The following is a 16,581-nucleotide window of genomic DNA, read 5'->3' on the forward strand; positions in this document are numbered from 1 at the left end:
GTTTTCAAAAGTTGTGGTCACATACGAATCACATGGACATCAAATAAACTCAATACTTGGTTGTTAGAAAATTCAAACCGAAATATTTGAACTGATAACTTATCTTAAAAAATTGATTATATGTATGACATGCAATTACTCTTAATTGTTGAATTTGGACTTTTTCCTCGTGCACTTACTCAGAGTTGTTGAATTTGAACTGTTTTCCTTGATATATGGAAAACCGCTTTTTTTTACCAGAAGTGATGGGGTGGTATTTCTGTTAGAACCAAAGAACAAACACAAGAGTTTCTGCAATGCAACACTAGAGAGCTTTCACAATTCAGGGAGAATTCTTATTAGATTGAATAACATTTGTGGCTATTAAATAGCCTTACAATGAAACTGAAAAAGGATAACAACTGGCCATGATTTTACAGCTCCTAGAATCGTGGTAAAGACTACGTCAAAACAGAAAATGCATACTTGTCCCTTAAGAATAGGGATTATTGAATAACAACCCTAAAAACTAGGAACCCTAGCAATAACAGAAAAACCTAATAACTTTAACATCCTCCCTTAAACTGAATACCTCAAACATTCAATTTACTTCTGAAAACTTGCAGACACCCAGTAATCCTCGCAACTTCAAGAAAACATCACCCTTCAAAGGTTTTGTGAAAATATCTGCAATTTGTTCTAGAGTTAAACACTGCATCAGCTCCAGAACTCCACTTTTAACTAAGTCTCGAAGAAAATGAAACCTTACATCAATATGCTTACTACGACCGTGCATCACAGGATTCCTTGAAAGTTTGATTGTTGAGACATTATCACAATACACTAGGCTGGGACCATTTTGTTCCTGATCAAGACTGTTCAGAATTCTTCTTAACCATACGACTTGACAAGCACTCGATGCTGCAACTATGAACTCCGCTTCTGTCATGGATAAGGTTACAACTGGCTGTTTCTTTGAGGACCAAGAAACAGCCCCTGAACTTATTATAAACACATAACCTGAGGTGCTCTTTCTATCGTCTTGATCACCTGCATAATCGCTATCAGTATATCCAGTAAGCCCCTCAGTTCCTCCCTTTTTGTAGAATATCCCTAAATCAACAATCCCTTTTACATACCTCAGAGCTCTTTTTACTGCCTGCATATGAGACTCAGTTGGACGTTCCATGTATCGACTTATCAAACTTACAATAAACATCAGATCAGGTCGTGTAGCTGTTAGGTACATGAGACTCCCCACCATTTGCTTATAAATAGTGTTGTCCACCTCAATACCTCCCTCATCCTTCGTGAGTTTAAAGCCAGGAACCACAGGATTTAGTACTGGGTTACATTGATCCATGTTGAATCTTTCTAAGACTTCCTGAGCATATTTCCGTTGACTGATGAAGATCCCTCCAGAACTTTGATTTACTTCAATACCAAGAAAGTATCTCATTTTTCCAAGATCAGTCATGTCGAATTCCTCCATCATCAATTTTTTAAATTGTTCAAACATTGCATAATCATTGCTAGTAAAGATGAGATCATCAACATATAGACATACTATTAAGATCTTACCTCCTTCTGCTGATTTTATGAACAAAGTATGCTCATAAGGACACTTGTTGAATCCTTCCTTTATGAAATATGACTCTATACGACTGTACCAGGCTCGGGGGGCCTGTTTCAGTCCATATAAAGCCTTCTTTAGTCGATACACCTTTGACTCTTGGCCCTTCTGTTCATATCCCGGTGGCTGATCAACAAACACCTCTTCATCAATCTCCCAATGCAGAAACGCAGATTTAACATCAAGCTGGTATATCACCCAATTCCTTTGTGCAGCGAGAGAGATGACGATTTGAATGGTATCTAGGTGAGCTACTGGTGCAAACACCTCTGCATAGTCAATTCCATACTGTTGACAGTAGCCCTTGGCAACCAAACGAGCTTTGTACTTGTCCACTTTGCCATTCTCATTCAGCTTTGTCTTAAACACCCACTTCACTCCAATAGTTTTCCCTCCTGGTGGTAGCTCTATTAATTCCCATGTATTGTTTTTCTCTATGGCCTGTATTTCTTGATCCATAGCATGTCTCCACTTCTCAGACTTCACTGCATCTTCAAAGGTAGTGGGATCTTGTGTAATACACAACGCCAAGTGAGCCATGCTAGCACCCTCCTCATCAGATAAGCCTTGACCCGTCTCATAATCTCTCATCCACACTGGTGGTCTTCGAGTTCGTCCCTCGTGAGGGTGAACTCTCATCACTTTGTATGTCCCGTTCAACCAATAAGTCACTTGAATCCGAATCAGGTTCAGTTTCTCCCACAGCTTCATCTTCATCAGACTCGGGGTCATTTTCCTCCCTTGATGAGTTATTCTCTTCATCAGTGTCCCACTCAAGTTCTGTCACTATGGCTTCTTTATGACTGTCTCCCCATTTCCACTGTTGATCATCTTCAAACACAACGTCTCGACTAATAATTATTTTCTGCGAAACAGGTTCATACAGTCGATATGCTTTAGATTCTTCACTCACCCCAAGCAAGATACACTTACAGCTTTTGGCATCGAGCTTTACCCTTCTATTGTCAAGGACATGAGCATGTGCAATGCAACCAAAAATCCTGAAATGATCCACAGATGGTTTGTGTCCATTCCAAGCCTTCTTCGGTGTTTTGTTCTTTACAGCAAGGGTAGGGCATCGATTCAACACATGCACCGTCCAATTCACTGCTTCAGGCCAGAAAGTTTTAGGGATTTGTTTTGCTGACAGCATGCTTCGCACCATGTTCATGATGGTGCGATTCTTCCTTTCTGCAACCGCGTTCTGTTGGGGAGTATAGGCTGTAGTTAGTTGCCTGTGAATTCCATTCTCAAGACAGAAGTTTGCAAACTCATACGAGATGAATTCTCCTCCTCGATCTGTCCTCAGACTTCTTATAAATACTCCGGTCTCTTTTTCAACCTATGCCTTGTAGGATTTGAATACGCCAAAAGCTTCTGACTTTTCTACCAAAAAATAAACCCATGTTTTTCTGCTGAAATCATCAATAAACGTAATAAGATACCTCTTATTGCTGTTTGAAGTAGGGTTTATTGGCTCACATATGTCTGCATGAATCAGTTGGAGGATCTCGGAGGCTCTCCATAGGCTTTCTTTGGGAAATGGATCTCGATGTTGCCTTCCTACCAAGCAATCTTCACACACCCTTTGAGAGGCTATGAACTGAGGCAATCCTCTCACCATGTTCTTCTATTGTAGTACTTTCAGCCCGTTCCAACTGAGATGCCCAAAGCAACGGTGCCATAGGTTTGCTGGATCTATGGTGAGAGAGGAAAAACATTTTTGTTCATTTGGAGAACAGCGAGTCAACACTGCAAACATTCGATTGTGACTCATCGTGGTTTCTATAATTAATCCTCTCTCAGCGTGAAAGATCTTGCATTTTCCATGTTGAATGAGCACTGTAAGCCCTTTCTTTTGCAACTGACCAATGCTTAACAAGTTGTTTCTCAAATCAGGCACATAGAAAACACTTGTGATCACATGTATGATGTCGTTCACCTCCATTCGCACACTTCCCTTGCCTTGCACAATCAAACTTGAATCATTTCCCAACTTAACTGATTCTCTGAAACTGTCACAAAACAGGTCCTTCTTGCCACACATATGGTTGTTGCACCTGGAATCCAGAAACCATATGTGCTCCATTGTTGTCTCCTTGATATCCACAAGTGCCATCAGCAGCATCTCTTCCTCTGTCTCCACAAAGTTTGTTTTCTCTTCCTTGGATTTCTTAGGGCACTCCCACTGAAAATGCCCTAGTTCATGGCAATTATAGCATTCTAGGGTTGACTTGTCAAACCCTCTACCCCGTCCTCTTCCTCTTCCTCGAAAGGTTCCTCGTCCTCGCCCTCCTTGCTAGACTCCATGAGTGACTTGGAGAGCCTGTTCATCTACCATATGTCGGTTGATCCTTTGCTCGTGGACCAGTAGACTGCTTTGAAGCTCATCAATGGATAAGGTGTCCAGATCATTAGATTCCTCGATGGAACAAACCACATAATCAAATTTTGAAATCATGGATCTCAAAATTTTCTCTATGATTACCACATCATCCATCTTCTCCCCATGAGTCCTCATCTTGTTTGCTATGGCAAGTGTTCTCCCAAAATAATCATTGACTATTTCTCCATTCTTCATATGGAGTACCTCGAACTCCTTGCGCAGAGCCTGCAACTGAGCACGTTTTACACGTGCAGTTCCTTGATACTTTTGCTTCAAGGAGTCCCATATATCTTTCGCAGTATCCTTCTTCAGGATAGTCTCCAATATTGATTGATCTATGGCTTGAAACAAATAGTTCTTCGTCTTCAAGTCCTTCAGCTTTAGTTCATCCATAGTCTTCTTTTGTACTTCACTAGATTCTGACCCTTCTGCTGCAGCAGTAATTCCATTTTCCACCAGGTTCCAATACTCTTTGGAACGAAGAAAGTTTTCCATCAGCATACTCCAATGGTCGTAATGACCATCGAACCTTGGAATAGCTGGTTGCACGAAACTGTTCTCGGACGTCATGTTTGTTTCTTCAATCTAGCACATAGGTTGCAAGCTGTTGATCAGGCCCCGTATCGGGGCTCTGATACCAGATGTTAGAACCAAAGAACAAACACAAGAGTTTCTGCAATGCAACACTAGAGAGCTTTCACAATGCAGGGAGAATTCTTATTAGATTGAATAACATTTGTGGCTATTAAATAGCCTTACAATGAAACTGAAAAAGGATAACAACTACCCACGATTTTACAGCTCCTAGAATCGTGGTAAAGACTACGTCAAAACAGAAAATGCATACTTGTCCCTTAAGAATATGGATTATTGAATAACAACCCTAAAAACTAGGAACCCTAGCAATAACAGAAAAACCCTAATAACTTTAACAATTTCATTGAATTTTACAAACAATTATAGAGATTGCCAATTCGGTACATAAGCTCCAGTAATCAAAAAATTGATCTGAAGTAAATTTGCACAATAAAACAAACTACAGTAAACTTCTATATGGCTACCACAAACACTGTCCTATCCTATCATACAACACATTACTAGTACAAATTTGTAACAAAAACAATAAACACATGTCTACACCGATAATTACATAAATCACCGCACAACTGCTAGGCCATATAAAGCCACCGCCGCTTAATTTGCAATGTATGCTACAAAACAAAATGACGTATGAGAGAAAGTGATGCTTTTTTACCTATTGTGCAATATATGTGGCAGAGGAATAAGATTTTCATATGTTCGTCCGTTTTTGCCTTGCCTGATTAGACATTTATGGATCTCCACATTACTCATCTCTGAGGTCCTTTTCACTTCCCTTTTGGTCTTTTTCTTGCCAATTGCCAACAACATCATGCAGTCACGCACAAGATTCTTGCCCTTTATTTATCTCCATTATTTTATTTCCCCTCTTGAAGAATCTTTCCTCTTTCAATTTTATTTCTGTTTTTTTGTTGTTGTTATTTTTTCCACCTTTACAAACTGATTGTTTTATTTAATTAAAAATATGATATCCCTTGGTGTCGTGATGGTGATGGCTTGGCATGGGTTTTTTGGATTTCAGGAACTCAGGTTTTTTTTTTCTTTTTTTTTTTTTTCTGGATTTCCTTGGCACATGTTCATCTTCTTATGTGGTGTCTTCTGCTTTCTGGGTTGTCATCAGAAAATTCAGACTAGATTCAAGAAGTCATAATCCAATTGTGCTTGTGGAATTCTTTGTTGATGGGTTCTGAGTTTCTGGATTCAAACTCCAAATATGTGAGTTTTATGCAGTCTCTCTCTGTCTCTGTCTCTGTCTCTGTTTTTTTTATTTTTTTTTATATCATCATCTGCAGGCTTTGGAATTTTGGATTATACGTTGTTTTATTCTGTGAATTATGGGCAAAAAGAGACACCTTTATTAGTTTTCTGATTGAATTTTATTTGCAGTGGGACAACTATATCACATGCTTGCCTTCTCGGAGTCTTCTACTTTCTGAATTTGGAATTTGGGTTCGTGGATGATTGCTTCTTTCAACAAATTCCGGATTAATTTTGTGAAAGTTGGGTAAGTTTTTTTTTCTCACACTTCGCATGCAATACTTACAGAATTTGATTCTGGTCACTTTTTTCATTTCATAATTTGTGTATATATTTTTTGGGTTATGTAGATTTTCATGTGTGCTGGACATCTTTGAATTCAACTGGTGCAACAAATCTGCATAAAAAGCCTTCGAATTTCATATGCTGGAATGATTGTCCTTGTGGTTTTGTGCAAATTGCCTCTGAATTGAAAAGGGTTCATGCTGAATTTTTTGTGTCAGATGAATTTTTATGTTCTTGGGATGATTTGAAACTCTGGGATTTTCTCGATTTAATCTTACATGGATGTGCCTCCTTACCGTAAGAATTTCAAAGTTCTCGGTTGCCATTTGAATTCGTTCGCATGCAAATGTGTTGTTTTAGCTGTGACTGCTCTGATTATTAGAGCTGTTCTGCTTCCTACATTCTCTATCTTTGATGGAACTGAACAGGACAACTTGGTATTCATCAGTAATCTCTCGTTGTCATTCGGTCAGAAATCTGGAATCCGAAAAGATAAATTTTTGGAGGTTCCTCAAATCGTGTGGGGATTAAACAATCAGAAAATAGCCTTCGCAAGAGCTTGTCTGACCGCGAGGTTTTTGAACCGGACGCTTTTGATGCCTAGCTTGAGTGCTTCCCTGTTTTACAAGGAAGTTGAGCTACTGGAACCGATTCCCTTTGATAAGGTCTTCCAGTTCAAGAAGTTTAATTCGCTCTGTAATGGATTCGTTCAATTGGGTGAATTTACGGATGTTAGAAACCGAACAGCAGCGTTTGAGCTTCAGAAAGGAAGTGGAAGGAGGTGGACTCCCGACAGGGACATGGATCAGTTGAAACAACATAATGAGGGTCCATACAGTGAGCACGAGGTGATTCGAATTGTTGGAAGGAATCCGTTTCTGTGGCACGATCATTGGCCTGTGAAGGACTATGCGAAAATCTTTGAGTGTTTGGTTTTGGTTGATGAAATAATGAACGAAGCGGATAAAGTTTTATCAAGGATTAGAGAGATGGGAGCAGCACAAGTAAAAAGCCAGAGTGAGTCTGCACAAAATGGCATTAGCCCGGCAGAGATTTCTCTCGTGCAGCCGGTGCCTTATGTGGCTGTACATATGCGGATAGAGATAGATTGGATGATTCATTGTAAGAAGCTGGAGCAAAGATCAAACATAACCCAAATTTGTAGTAGCAAGGAGGAGATCATGGAAGGAGTGGGCAACATTGTAGGCCTCAAAACGCCCGTCGTTGTTTATTTAGCTATAGCTGATAGTCTTCTTCATGATCCGTCTATTCTGAACGGCTGGAAGTCAGGCTTGATTCCTTTCGAGAAGAAGAAATTGGGAGTTGAAGGGAATTACAAGAAGTTCCCTTATCTCATTCAGTCTGCAATCGACTACGAAGTATGCTTAAGGGCTGATGTCTTTGTGGGAAACAGTTTCTCCACATTTTCGAGTCTCATAGTTCTCGATCGAACGCAGAAGCTCATTAGAACGGGCGTCACAAGCTCTTGTGGTGTGGATGTAAGGTGGCCTTGTTATGCATACAACATATTAGGGGAATCAAACGGACCTCAAAGATGGATGACAAACATGTCTAGCTCAAGTCTTCAACCAATTAGCTATGGCTCCAACGACATCTCGTGTCAAGTTTGATGATCATTTTGTCATCAACGGACATACTTCAAGGCTCCACCACTTTTCGTAATCTAAATCATTACGTCCCTCCAGCGCAAATTTGTTGGTATGGTTTTACAGATTTTTTTTTTTCCCCTTCTGTAGAGAAAATTAATAGCTTAGAATGTTGAAGTAGCACTAAATTATGTACAGTTTGAACTGATGTAAACTTCAAATTTATGTCATAAATGTAGTTTTCATTCTATTGATTTTCTTCATCCTGAATCTTAATGAAATAGTTTGTGAACCCTTGATGTCCTTCTTATTAGATGTTTTCACGGTGCATTTTTATTCAACGCCCTGTTTATTAACGTTGGATAAGTTTAAATTTTGAGATTTGTATCTGTTCATTACACATATCTTAACGGTGACAAATAGGATGATGAGTATCATCATCACTTAAGGGTGGTGAGCAAAAATATTTATTGTTTTTACCCATGTTAGTGAATTTCTTCTCTTTCATGAATTCTTGTACAATATACAAACACTAATAAACTTTTTTTTTGGGATAATTATTTAAGAAGAGCCGAATATTTTATTATGCTCGGGAATATATTATGCATCCTTAACTGAGAATTTAACAGTGAAAAACTTTGGTGTATTGAATACAGCGGAATATATTAGAAGTCTCGACCAAAACATAAAATAAGAATATTGTACAGAAAAAGGGGGTGAGCAACTTTGGGCTTTTGTCACATCATCTTTGTATTTATTTGGAAATCTTTGCCCATCCTGTTTCTTTTTGTTTGCTTGGAGTTGGCGAAATTGGGTGAAAGTCACCAGTGGCTGTACCTCAATGCTTTAGGGTTTACTTGTTTTTATTAATTGTTGATTAGTGCTTAAACTTTAGACTGTAAGATCTAATTCTCATTTTACTTTGGATCAAATCTTCTGTATTCAAAATACATGCAGCCTCTCGATAGTCCTAATAATTGATTGATCCGTGTTTGTAAACTTAATTTCTCTTAACTTTGTTGTCAAAAACTTAGTATGTGTCAATCAATGATTGAGGTTACAGAAAGGTCACACTCATTTTGGATGTAGAAGATTTGATCTCTTTACCTTGAGTTAATCAAGTTTTGGGGTGTTTGGGCACTTTTGCTTTATTAGGAGTCAACATATGCTTGCTTTCCTATTGAGTGCAATTAGGAGTGTAAACTTGTAATTAGTCATAGTTTCTTTTCTTCTTTAGCACTCTTTGTAAACTTGTAAAATTTACTCCACTTTGGTATAGGAGAAATCCTTCTGAAGACCTCTGACTTTGTCCCGACTTTGCCCTTGGCTTTGCTTTTGCCTCCGCGTTTGCACTAAAATTTTGTAGGCAATCTATTACGAAACTTTAGAAACGAAAAATTATAATTGCACGCTCTGGTTATGGAATGAATGCATTATTTGGGACTTGAATGTTATATGAGTATGAAAAGATGTTAAATCCAATTGGGCGTGACGACGGACCTAAGCATGGCTCATCTCTTGTACTTAAGAGCTTTTGTCTCCTGCGCATTGAAGGAAAAAAAAAATCCCAACCATTCTTTCATGAAAAGAATGTGCAAGAGAGAATTTCCGCTTGTATCTAATAGTAAGAAGCTTAAAAATCCTAAACAATGTGAAGCCCAACGTACCAATTTTGATTCTTGGTAGGTTTTGATTGAAGCCTCTTGAGAACGAAATTGGCATTAAACATATGGTGATGGTGACCTTGATTAAAACCTCTTTTATCCAAAGTGAAACGTCTCATCTCTTTCCCATTTACTTGTAAAACATACAAGAAAAGAGAGTTTCTATCATACAGTGGGGGACATCTAAGCTCAATGAATATGAGTACGACGTAAATCGACTCGATACAGCTTGAGTTTGTATCGAGTTTGGTTTGCATATGGGTCGTCTCAACTCTGCTCGTTTAAAAAACAAGCCAAGCTTGAGCTTTCGCATGTTCGCCTTGTAAAACACGTAACTAACTAATGTTATAAGAATTTTGCCTGGAACGAAGGATTATTTTTAGTAAACGAACCAAGCTTGAGCTTTGGCACGATTGGCTTGTAAAGCTCGTAATCAACTCATTTACATGAAATTTGCTCGGAATAAAAGATCATTTGACGAGTATTTACGGTGTTTCGAATCTCGGAGAGAGCATCGTAAATGGAAAACATTTATGTCGTTTCAATTCAATAACATGGTAAACGTTCAATTCAGTGTTTATTTCTTCATCTCCTTTTTTTTTTTTTTTTTCAAGCAGAAAGCTATCATCAAGCATATAGATACTTCTCCTTCTAGGTTTTACACAAGGTACTTTTCATGGCCGCAAATCTTTGAACACATTGCTTACGAAACTACAAAGGAAAAGAGGCACATATATCTCCGGGGTGAATAGAGCGAGACACTCTTTACTCCTATCGAAAGGCATAGTCGGGTAACTGTGCAGATTATTTTCCAAATCGGGAGTCCTTTAATTCACTGGATATATTCTTCATAGTAGTTATCGCTTATCACGGACACAAACCTCTCCAGCCAAGGAAGCTGATGAAGATCTTTCATGGCATCTACATAAGAATCTGTACATCGCGGTGGGGACTGGTAAGGGGGATGGTCGCTTAAACTGAATCCCCCGGCTAGGAACCTCTGGATCAGCTCCAGCTGTGATCTCTCTTGGTCCGAGTACGCATCCATTATCATGGGCAACGAATTGAATGTTTCCCACGCCCATTGCTCAGATTCATGCATAGACTGAGTGACCAAGTCTTCTGTGTTGTTATTGTTGTCTTCGTCCCAGAAGGCACATTGACAAGTCTGTTGGCTATCCCGATATTCAGCACCACAAGAATAACAGAACTCATGCCCACACCTGAAAGTGAGAAACACGAAAAGCTTGGTAAATATTCAAGAACTTCAAAATGGAAAGGGAGGTATTGTGTTCTTACTCAAATAGTTACGCTATGACTCGATAAAACCAATAAACCAAGGTTTGATTTTCATCAGCTTTAATCATAGGAACATACTACTTTCTCCTACAGATTCTCATTATACACCACTTTATCCAAACAGAAAATTGGATATTGATAAAATGCTCAAGAACTTTGAACCAGAGCACCAAGATGCTGCCACGCAAAAAGAAAGCCAGAGTCGTGAAACGATTAAGTAGTTTCCATCTAGTCCAGCTGTTACTGACTTACAGTATGAGTTTAACTCTCTAACATGTGTGTGCATACCCCAATAAGTGACCTACTCGCAACAGATGCTACTTAAAGTCTAATGAACCCAATTCCCACGAGCCATAAATTTTCTGAGAGCATAATAACAACAGACTACAATCTGAAGCTCAATCATTTTTCGTAACAAGGATTATGCTCCCTCACAGGCAAGCAACAAGATACAAAGAAATTCAAACAATTTTTTTCAATGCGTCACAAAGCACATTGTCTGGCACATAAACACACATGAACATCTGGTGTACTCTATCATGTCTTATATATTCACTTCATAACTGAAAACAAAGATGTTCTGAGACTTATGTCCCGCAGTATGCCTTTTTTCTAGTTGATTCATCCAGGCTTTAGTTCTATATTGTCCACTTTAGACATGTTTGACATGTTCTGAAAAATATGGCATTCTCAACCCACTTAGTCAATGTTTATAGTTTTCCAATAGTATGCACAATATAATGAAAGTGATTCTTACCAGCACGTCATGTGGTAGCAACCTTGAGAGAGCTCAATCATCCTACGACACTGCTGGCAACGCCTCCAGCTGTTATTCTGTGCCAAGCGATGCAAGGTAATATCTGCAGCATCTCTCTCTTCCAGTGGGAGGTTTTGGAACTCCTCACAGCTCATAGAAGAATGCCAAGGAACCCCACAATCCACACATATGAACCTCTGACAAACTGGACATTCGACACAGCTGTTATCTGACTGACTTGATGAACTTGCCCTGGCTGACAAACATTCGAGGGGAGCAAGCAGGGTGGAACAATTTGGAAATGGGCAGTACACTCTATCTGAGTGGAGAATATTCGCTTCTGCAAGGGATTTCTCCAATGACTCATAAGAAGTGAGTGGAAGAAAAGATTTGCACTCAGCAGTGGAGATGTAATACATGCATCGCAGCTGAGGACATCTGATGGGAACTTGAGAGGATTGTACCTTCCCATCAACATATGTCCTCATGCAATGAGTACAGAACTTATGAGAACACTTCATGGTGATCATCATTGGGGATGGTTTATCGTCGCAACAGATGGAACAATTTTCAAGTGATTCAACACCCTTAGCAGGAAAGGAGACAACTCCAATTGCCACTTGGGCTAATTTTGATGGCCGCTCAAGATCTACAGTGGGGACAAGTTTCAGGACAAAAGCTTCAAGATTACAGGCATGCTCTAGGATCCTTTGCCTCAGTGCTATCAAGATTGGAACTTCAAGTTTCTCCTCATGTGAAACCTGTCAGAAATTCAAGTCATTGGCATACATATTACAATAAAAAGATTTGAATAATTCAAAACTAGTGCTAGTGCTCAAATGATGAAACATGATATAACCCTCCGGAGTAATAACTCAAAAGTGTTGTTTTCTAAAACTCGCCTAAAAAATTGTGTTGTTAAAAAGAGTATATAATTGATCCTGAAACAGAACTAATCCCCTTTTTAATCAATGAATTCAAGCAGCCACAATGCGGAAATTGCAATGGATAATCAATCAATGAACTTATCAAAATAGGTCACCTGAATTCGAAATACAAGTTGTTGAAAATTACAAAATTATATTCTGAAGTACACACAGAAAAAAGGACAGGCAGGGCAGAAAAATGCTTAACAAAATTCTTGGTTTCATATTTGATACGACTTCTAAAATGGTAGCCGAAATGAAGAAAGAAACATAACTTTTACACAGTGAAGAACCCACCTGATCATATAACAGCTCAGAATCTGTGAATGCATACACCCTACGGAATTTATTCTGCACAGCCTCCATTAGACCATCCATCAGGGCTAAATAGTCAGCCACAGGCTCCTCCACATAAAAATCAAGCCTTTTCTGCACCTGAATTGCAGGAACATTGGTTGATCTTTCCATGACAACTCCGATTCCAGAAAGCCCACAACTGGCGTCCCCGTACCCAGCTATGGACATGCCCTTGAAGAACATTTTCACCGAAAATTCATCGAGATCATCTTTTGACTCATCTTTTGCCTCAACTTTCACTGGTTCTTCAGTCTCCTTCCAAACTTCATCATCGTCTTCACAACAGCTCCGAAACTCTTCTTCGTCTTCCTCTCTAACTAAATTTAATGAAACCTCATCACCAGAAATTGCCTGACCCTCCATTTTATACAACAGCTCTGCAATCCTAAACTGAAAGATGCGATTATTACTTAAATCCAATCACAATCAACCTATAAATCAATCTGGAGTTCTGTATTTTCAACAAAAATCTTCCAAATCACAAACAATTGTTGATATCAATCACTGATCCTTCAAGGCCTCTCTAAATAATCAAGCAAGAAAAATCCATCAAGGAATCGATCCACAACATCCAGAACTGCCAAGTGTAGCATCATCACCTAAAAATACCACAAGGATAAACCCATCAACCAATCGATTGAGCTCCAAATTCCAAATCGAAAACCCAGAAAAACCCATCTAGGAATTAATCCAAAAGAACCAAAATTGGATAATTGTTGGCTCATCCACATAAACAAAAATCAACCCAAGAAAAAAAGAACAATACTTTTCAATTCAATCCCTCCAAACCTGTACAAAAGTACAAAAATATTAAATAAACATAGAAAACTAGGAAAAGGGTATGATACTGGAAGGGAAACCGGGCAAGAAAGAAGTGAAGTTCCGAAATACCTTAACCGGAGGAGGGGTTAAAGTCTTCGGAATCAGATTCCTTTTGGGGTCTGAATTCTGAGACAGTGTCTTGTAATTGGCTAATTGCAGTAAGAGTATAATAAGAACCCTAATCTGACAAATTTCAACCTTTGATTTGGTGCCTCACCCACTAACAAGATGCTGTTTTTATTCTTTTAGATGAAAAATATTTGATTTATTACTTATTAGGATGGTGAGTGCTGAGAAAAAGAATCCTCAGACTTACCATTGCAGTGTTCTTGGCGTAAGAGAACAGTCAGTGCCTTTGGCCTTTTGCTTTGGTCACATTCTCTTTCCAAAACAGCATAAACAATTATTACGGGAATATTAAATTTAGAGTTTAAATTTATAAATTAAATGATATATCATCAATAAAAAATGAGCATGTTTATCAACGTTTAAATAATAATCTAATAATTAACATTTATATCATTTTATTTACAAATTTGGTCTACAAATTTAGTCTCCATAGCATTACTCATTCTCTACATTCTCATCAAGTATGCTTTTATTTTTGGAAACTTTGACGAAAAGTTTCTAGTATTGTTCACTTTAACGAAAAACCACATTTTTACACTAAAAAGTCAATTATGGTACTATTCATTTTACTTTTTATTTTGTCCTTATTGTTAAAACTCAAAACTTCATTTAACGAAAAATCATATTTTACACTAAAAAGTCAATCATGGTACTATTCATTTTATCATTTATTTTACCTTTATCTTTAAAACGTAAAGTTTTCAAATCATTTTCATTAGTTTTTTTTTTATTTTTCCTATATATAACCAAAAGGAAATTCCTTTGATTTTCGTATCAATCACAGAGAGAAATTTAATTTATAATTCTATTAGGGTAAAGTACAAAAAACTACATCAACTATTAGGGTCACGACAGTTTCATACCTCATCTTTTAAAATTGACAATGTCATACCGTATCTTACGAATTTGTGACAATGTCATACCTCCATCAATTTTTCTGTTAGTTTTTCTGTTAAGTGCTGACGTGGCAAGAGATTGGAACCACTTTCTATTAAAAAATTATTAAAAACTAAAAAAAATATTTAATATTTTTAAATATTAAAATAATAAATAAAATTAAAATTAAAAAAATAATAATAAATAAATAAATAAAACCTTAGTCGTCCCTTCATCTTCTTCTGCTTAATCTTTAACACACAAAAAAAAAAAAAACGAAAACCCAACCCCGCCCAAGGAGAAGGAGGAAGAACCGAAGAAGAAGAAGAAGAAGAAGGAAGAAGAAGGAGGAAGAAGAGGAGGAAAAAGAAAATTTGAAAACCCAAACCCCCCCCAACCCAAAAAACAGGACCCCCAGGAGGAAAAAAAAAATTGAAAACCCAACCACCGCGCGCCGCGCCCCCCCCTCCCCCCCAAAGGAGAAGGAGGAAGAACCGAAGAAGAAGAAGGAGGAAGAAGAGGAAGGAGGAAAAATAAACCCAAAAGAAGGAAGAAAAAGGAGTAGAAGAAGGAGAGAGAAAGGGGATGCCGTTAAAAATATATTTAATTATTTTTTAATCCAGCTGGATTAGTGAGTGGTCCCTGTCTCTTGCCACGTCAGCACTTAACAGAAAAATTGACGGAGGTATGACATTGTCACAAATTCGTAAAATGCGGTATGACATTGTCAATTTTAAAATATGAGGTATGAAACTGTCGTGACCCTAATAGTTAAAGTAGTTTTTTGTACTTTACCCTAATATATTGCTCATAATAAGATTTCTTTGGTTAAGGACTAGTGTGGACACGGTAACACAATGGAAAGCAATGTGGAATATCAAAATCTTCGTTAAGTGGCCAACGAAATGCCTTATTCTATATATGAGTTTTTATCGAGTGTTAGTTCGAATAACTAAGGTAACTCAAGTTCAAGACAAAATGAGTTAGATACTTAGATGAGATTTTAGCTAATCTTAAAATATGAAAAAACTTTTGCTTGTCTACCAAAAAAAATGAAAAAACTTTTAGACAATTTATAGCTTGTAATGTTGTTTTTAAATTATGAATAATAGTGTATCGTTTCATTTTTCATTCTTATTTATGTTTAAAAAAAATCGAAACTTTTACACCATTCTATGAATAAAAGCGCTATCGTTTAACAAAAAAAAAAAAATTGTTATCGTTTAATACTATTTGTGAAAACTCTAAGCATTTTCTCAAAACAAAGTCTCTCTTATTCCATTTATTTATATGAATCATCTTCTTCCATTGCTTCATATGTGTGAAAATGGGAGATATATCGTTGAAGCTTTTATTGTTAGGTGAAGAGAAAATGGGAGATATAACGTTGAAGCTTTTATTGTTAGGTGAAGGACACACTTCAATATTTTGAATTACGTTAATCATTGAGGAAGAAGTCAAGGTAAGAGAGTTGTGCACTTTCAAAATATATAAGTGCAATTGTACATAGCATTAAGTTGGCTTCTAGGAAAGGAAAGGGATTCTTTTTGAATCCCTTCCACCAAATTCATCCAATCAATCAATCCGGAAATTCGATCCAACGGCTATAAACCGGAAATCCGTTAAAAGTTATAATAATTTTTGTCATTTAATCAAATTTTAAGGATCCGAATTAAATGATTAGGTGAATTTGATGAAAGAGATCTAAAAGGATCCCTTTCCTCCGGGAAATTCACCAACTGTACAGTATACAAATAAGGCCCCTCCCTAGACAGTGCCATTCTGTTCTTGGTCAACGAATTCATGAAACTTCGAAGAAAATATAAACACATTAAGACAAACCCTCGACATTCACAGCCAGAAATTAGTCTGGGTTTGAAGATTCGTGTGCAGTATGCACATGGTCCTTGTCTAGTTCGATGAAGAAAATGTGACTTTGTTCTTGACTTTTTTTAAACTTCCTGACAATATATTTTTATATTAAACAATCCATGTTAAAAGTGG

At 37.6% G+C, this 16,581-nt stretch overlaps 1 protein-coding gene and 1 pseudogene across 5 annotated transcripts; one reads left to right on the plus strand and one right to left on the minus strand.

The window, feature by feature from the left end:
* Positions 1 to 5,293: 5,293 nt before the first annotated feature.
* On the plus strand, positions 5,294 to 8,010 carry LOC137721671 (O-fucosyltransferase 23 pseudogene; annotated as a pseudogene). 2 transcript variants are annotated; one of them, XR_015962441.1, is made up of 4 exons: positions 5,294 to 5,627; positions 5,719 to 5,813; positions 5,985 to 6,102; positions 6,206 to 8,010. The product of XR_015962441.1 is annotated as an O-fucosyltransferase 23 pseudogene, transcript variant X2 (transcript). The 2 variants fall into 2 exon arrangements; XR_015962440.1 differs by lacking the exon at positions 5,294 to 5,627 and having other exon boundaries at positions 5,656 to 5,813.
* A 1,956-nt stretch (positions 8,011 to 9,966) lies between these two features.
* On the minus strand, positions 9,967 to 13,984 carry LOC137726201 (E3 ubiquitin-protein ligase RSL1). 3 transcript variants are annotated; one of them, XM_068465088.2, is made up of 4 exons: positions 13,889 to 13,984; positions 12,691 to 13,349; positions 11,468 to 12,228; positions 9,967 to 10,634 (listed from the first exon to the last, which is right to left on the minus strand). In XM_068465088.2, the coding sequence occupies exons 2-4, from the start codon at positions 13,111 to 13,113 to the stop codon at positions 10,244 to 10,246; spliced, it is 1,575 nt and encodes a 524-aa protein (XP_068321189.2). In that variant the 5' UTR covers positions 13,114 to 13,349; positions 13,889 to 13,984; the 3' UTR covers positions 9,967 to 10,243. The 3 variants fall into 3 exon arrangements, with proteins under 3 accessions (XP_068321189.2, XP_068321187.2, XP_068321186.2); XM_068465086.2 differs by having other exon boundaries at positions 13,642 to 13,982; XM_068465085.2 differs by having other exon boundaries at positions 12,691 to 13,539; positions 13,642 to 13,973.
* Between the last annotated feature and the right edge of the window lie 2,597 nt (positions 13,985 to 16,581).

This window comes from Pyrus communis, chromosome 5 (assembly GCF_041283825.1).
Source record: "Pyrus communis isolate YQ-2024b chromosome 5, ASM4128382v1, whole genome shotgun sequence".
NCBI lineage: Eukaryota > Viridiplantae > Streptophyta > Magnoliopsida > Rosales > Rosaceae > Pyrus > Pyrus communis.

What these genes read in the sequence shown, in the direction of transcription:
- LOC137726201 (XM_068465088.2), bottom strand. Translation starts at nt 13,113, where the DNA reads ATGGAGGGTCAGGCAATTTCTGGTGATGAGGTTTCATTAAATTTAGTT. An exon ending in CTGAGCTGTTATATGATCAG is followed by an intron (nt 12,229 to 12,690) that starts GTGGGTTCTTCA and finishes AATTTCTGACAG; the next exon opens with GTTTCACATGAGGAGAAACT. An exon ending in TGCTACCACATGACGTGCTG is followed by an intron (nt 10,635 to 11,467) that starts GTAAGAATCACT and finishes TCTCACTTTCAG; the next exon opens with GTGTGGGCATGAGTTCTGTT.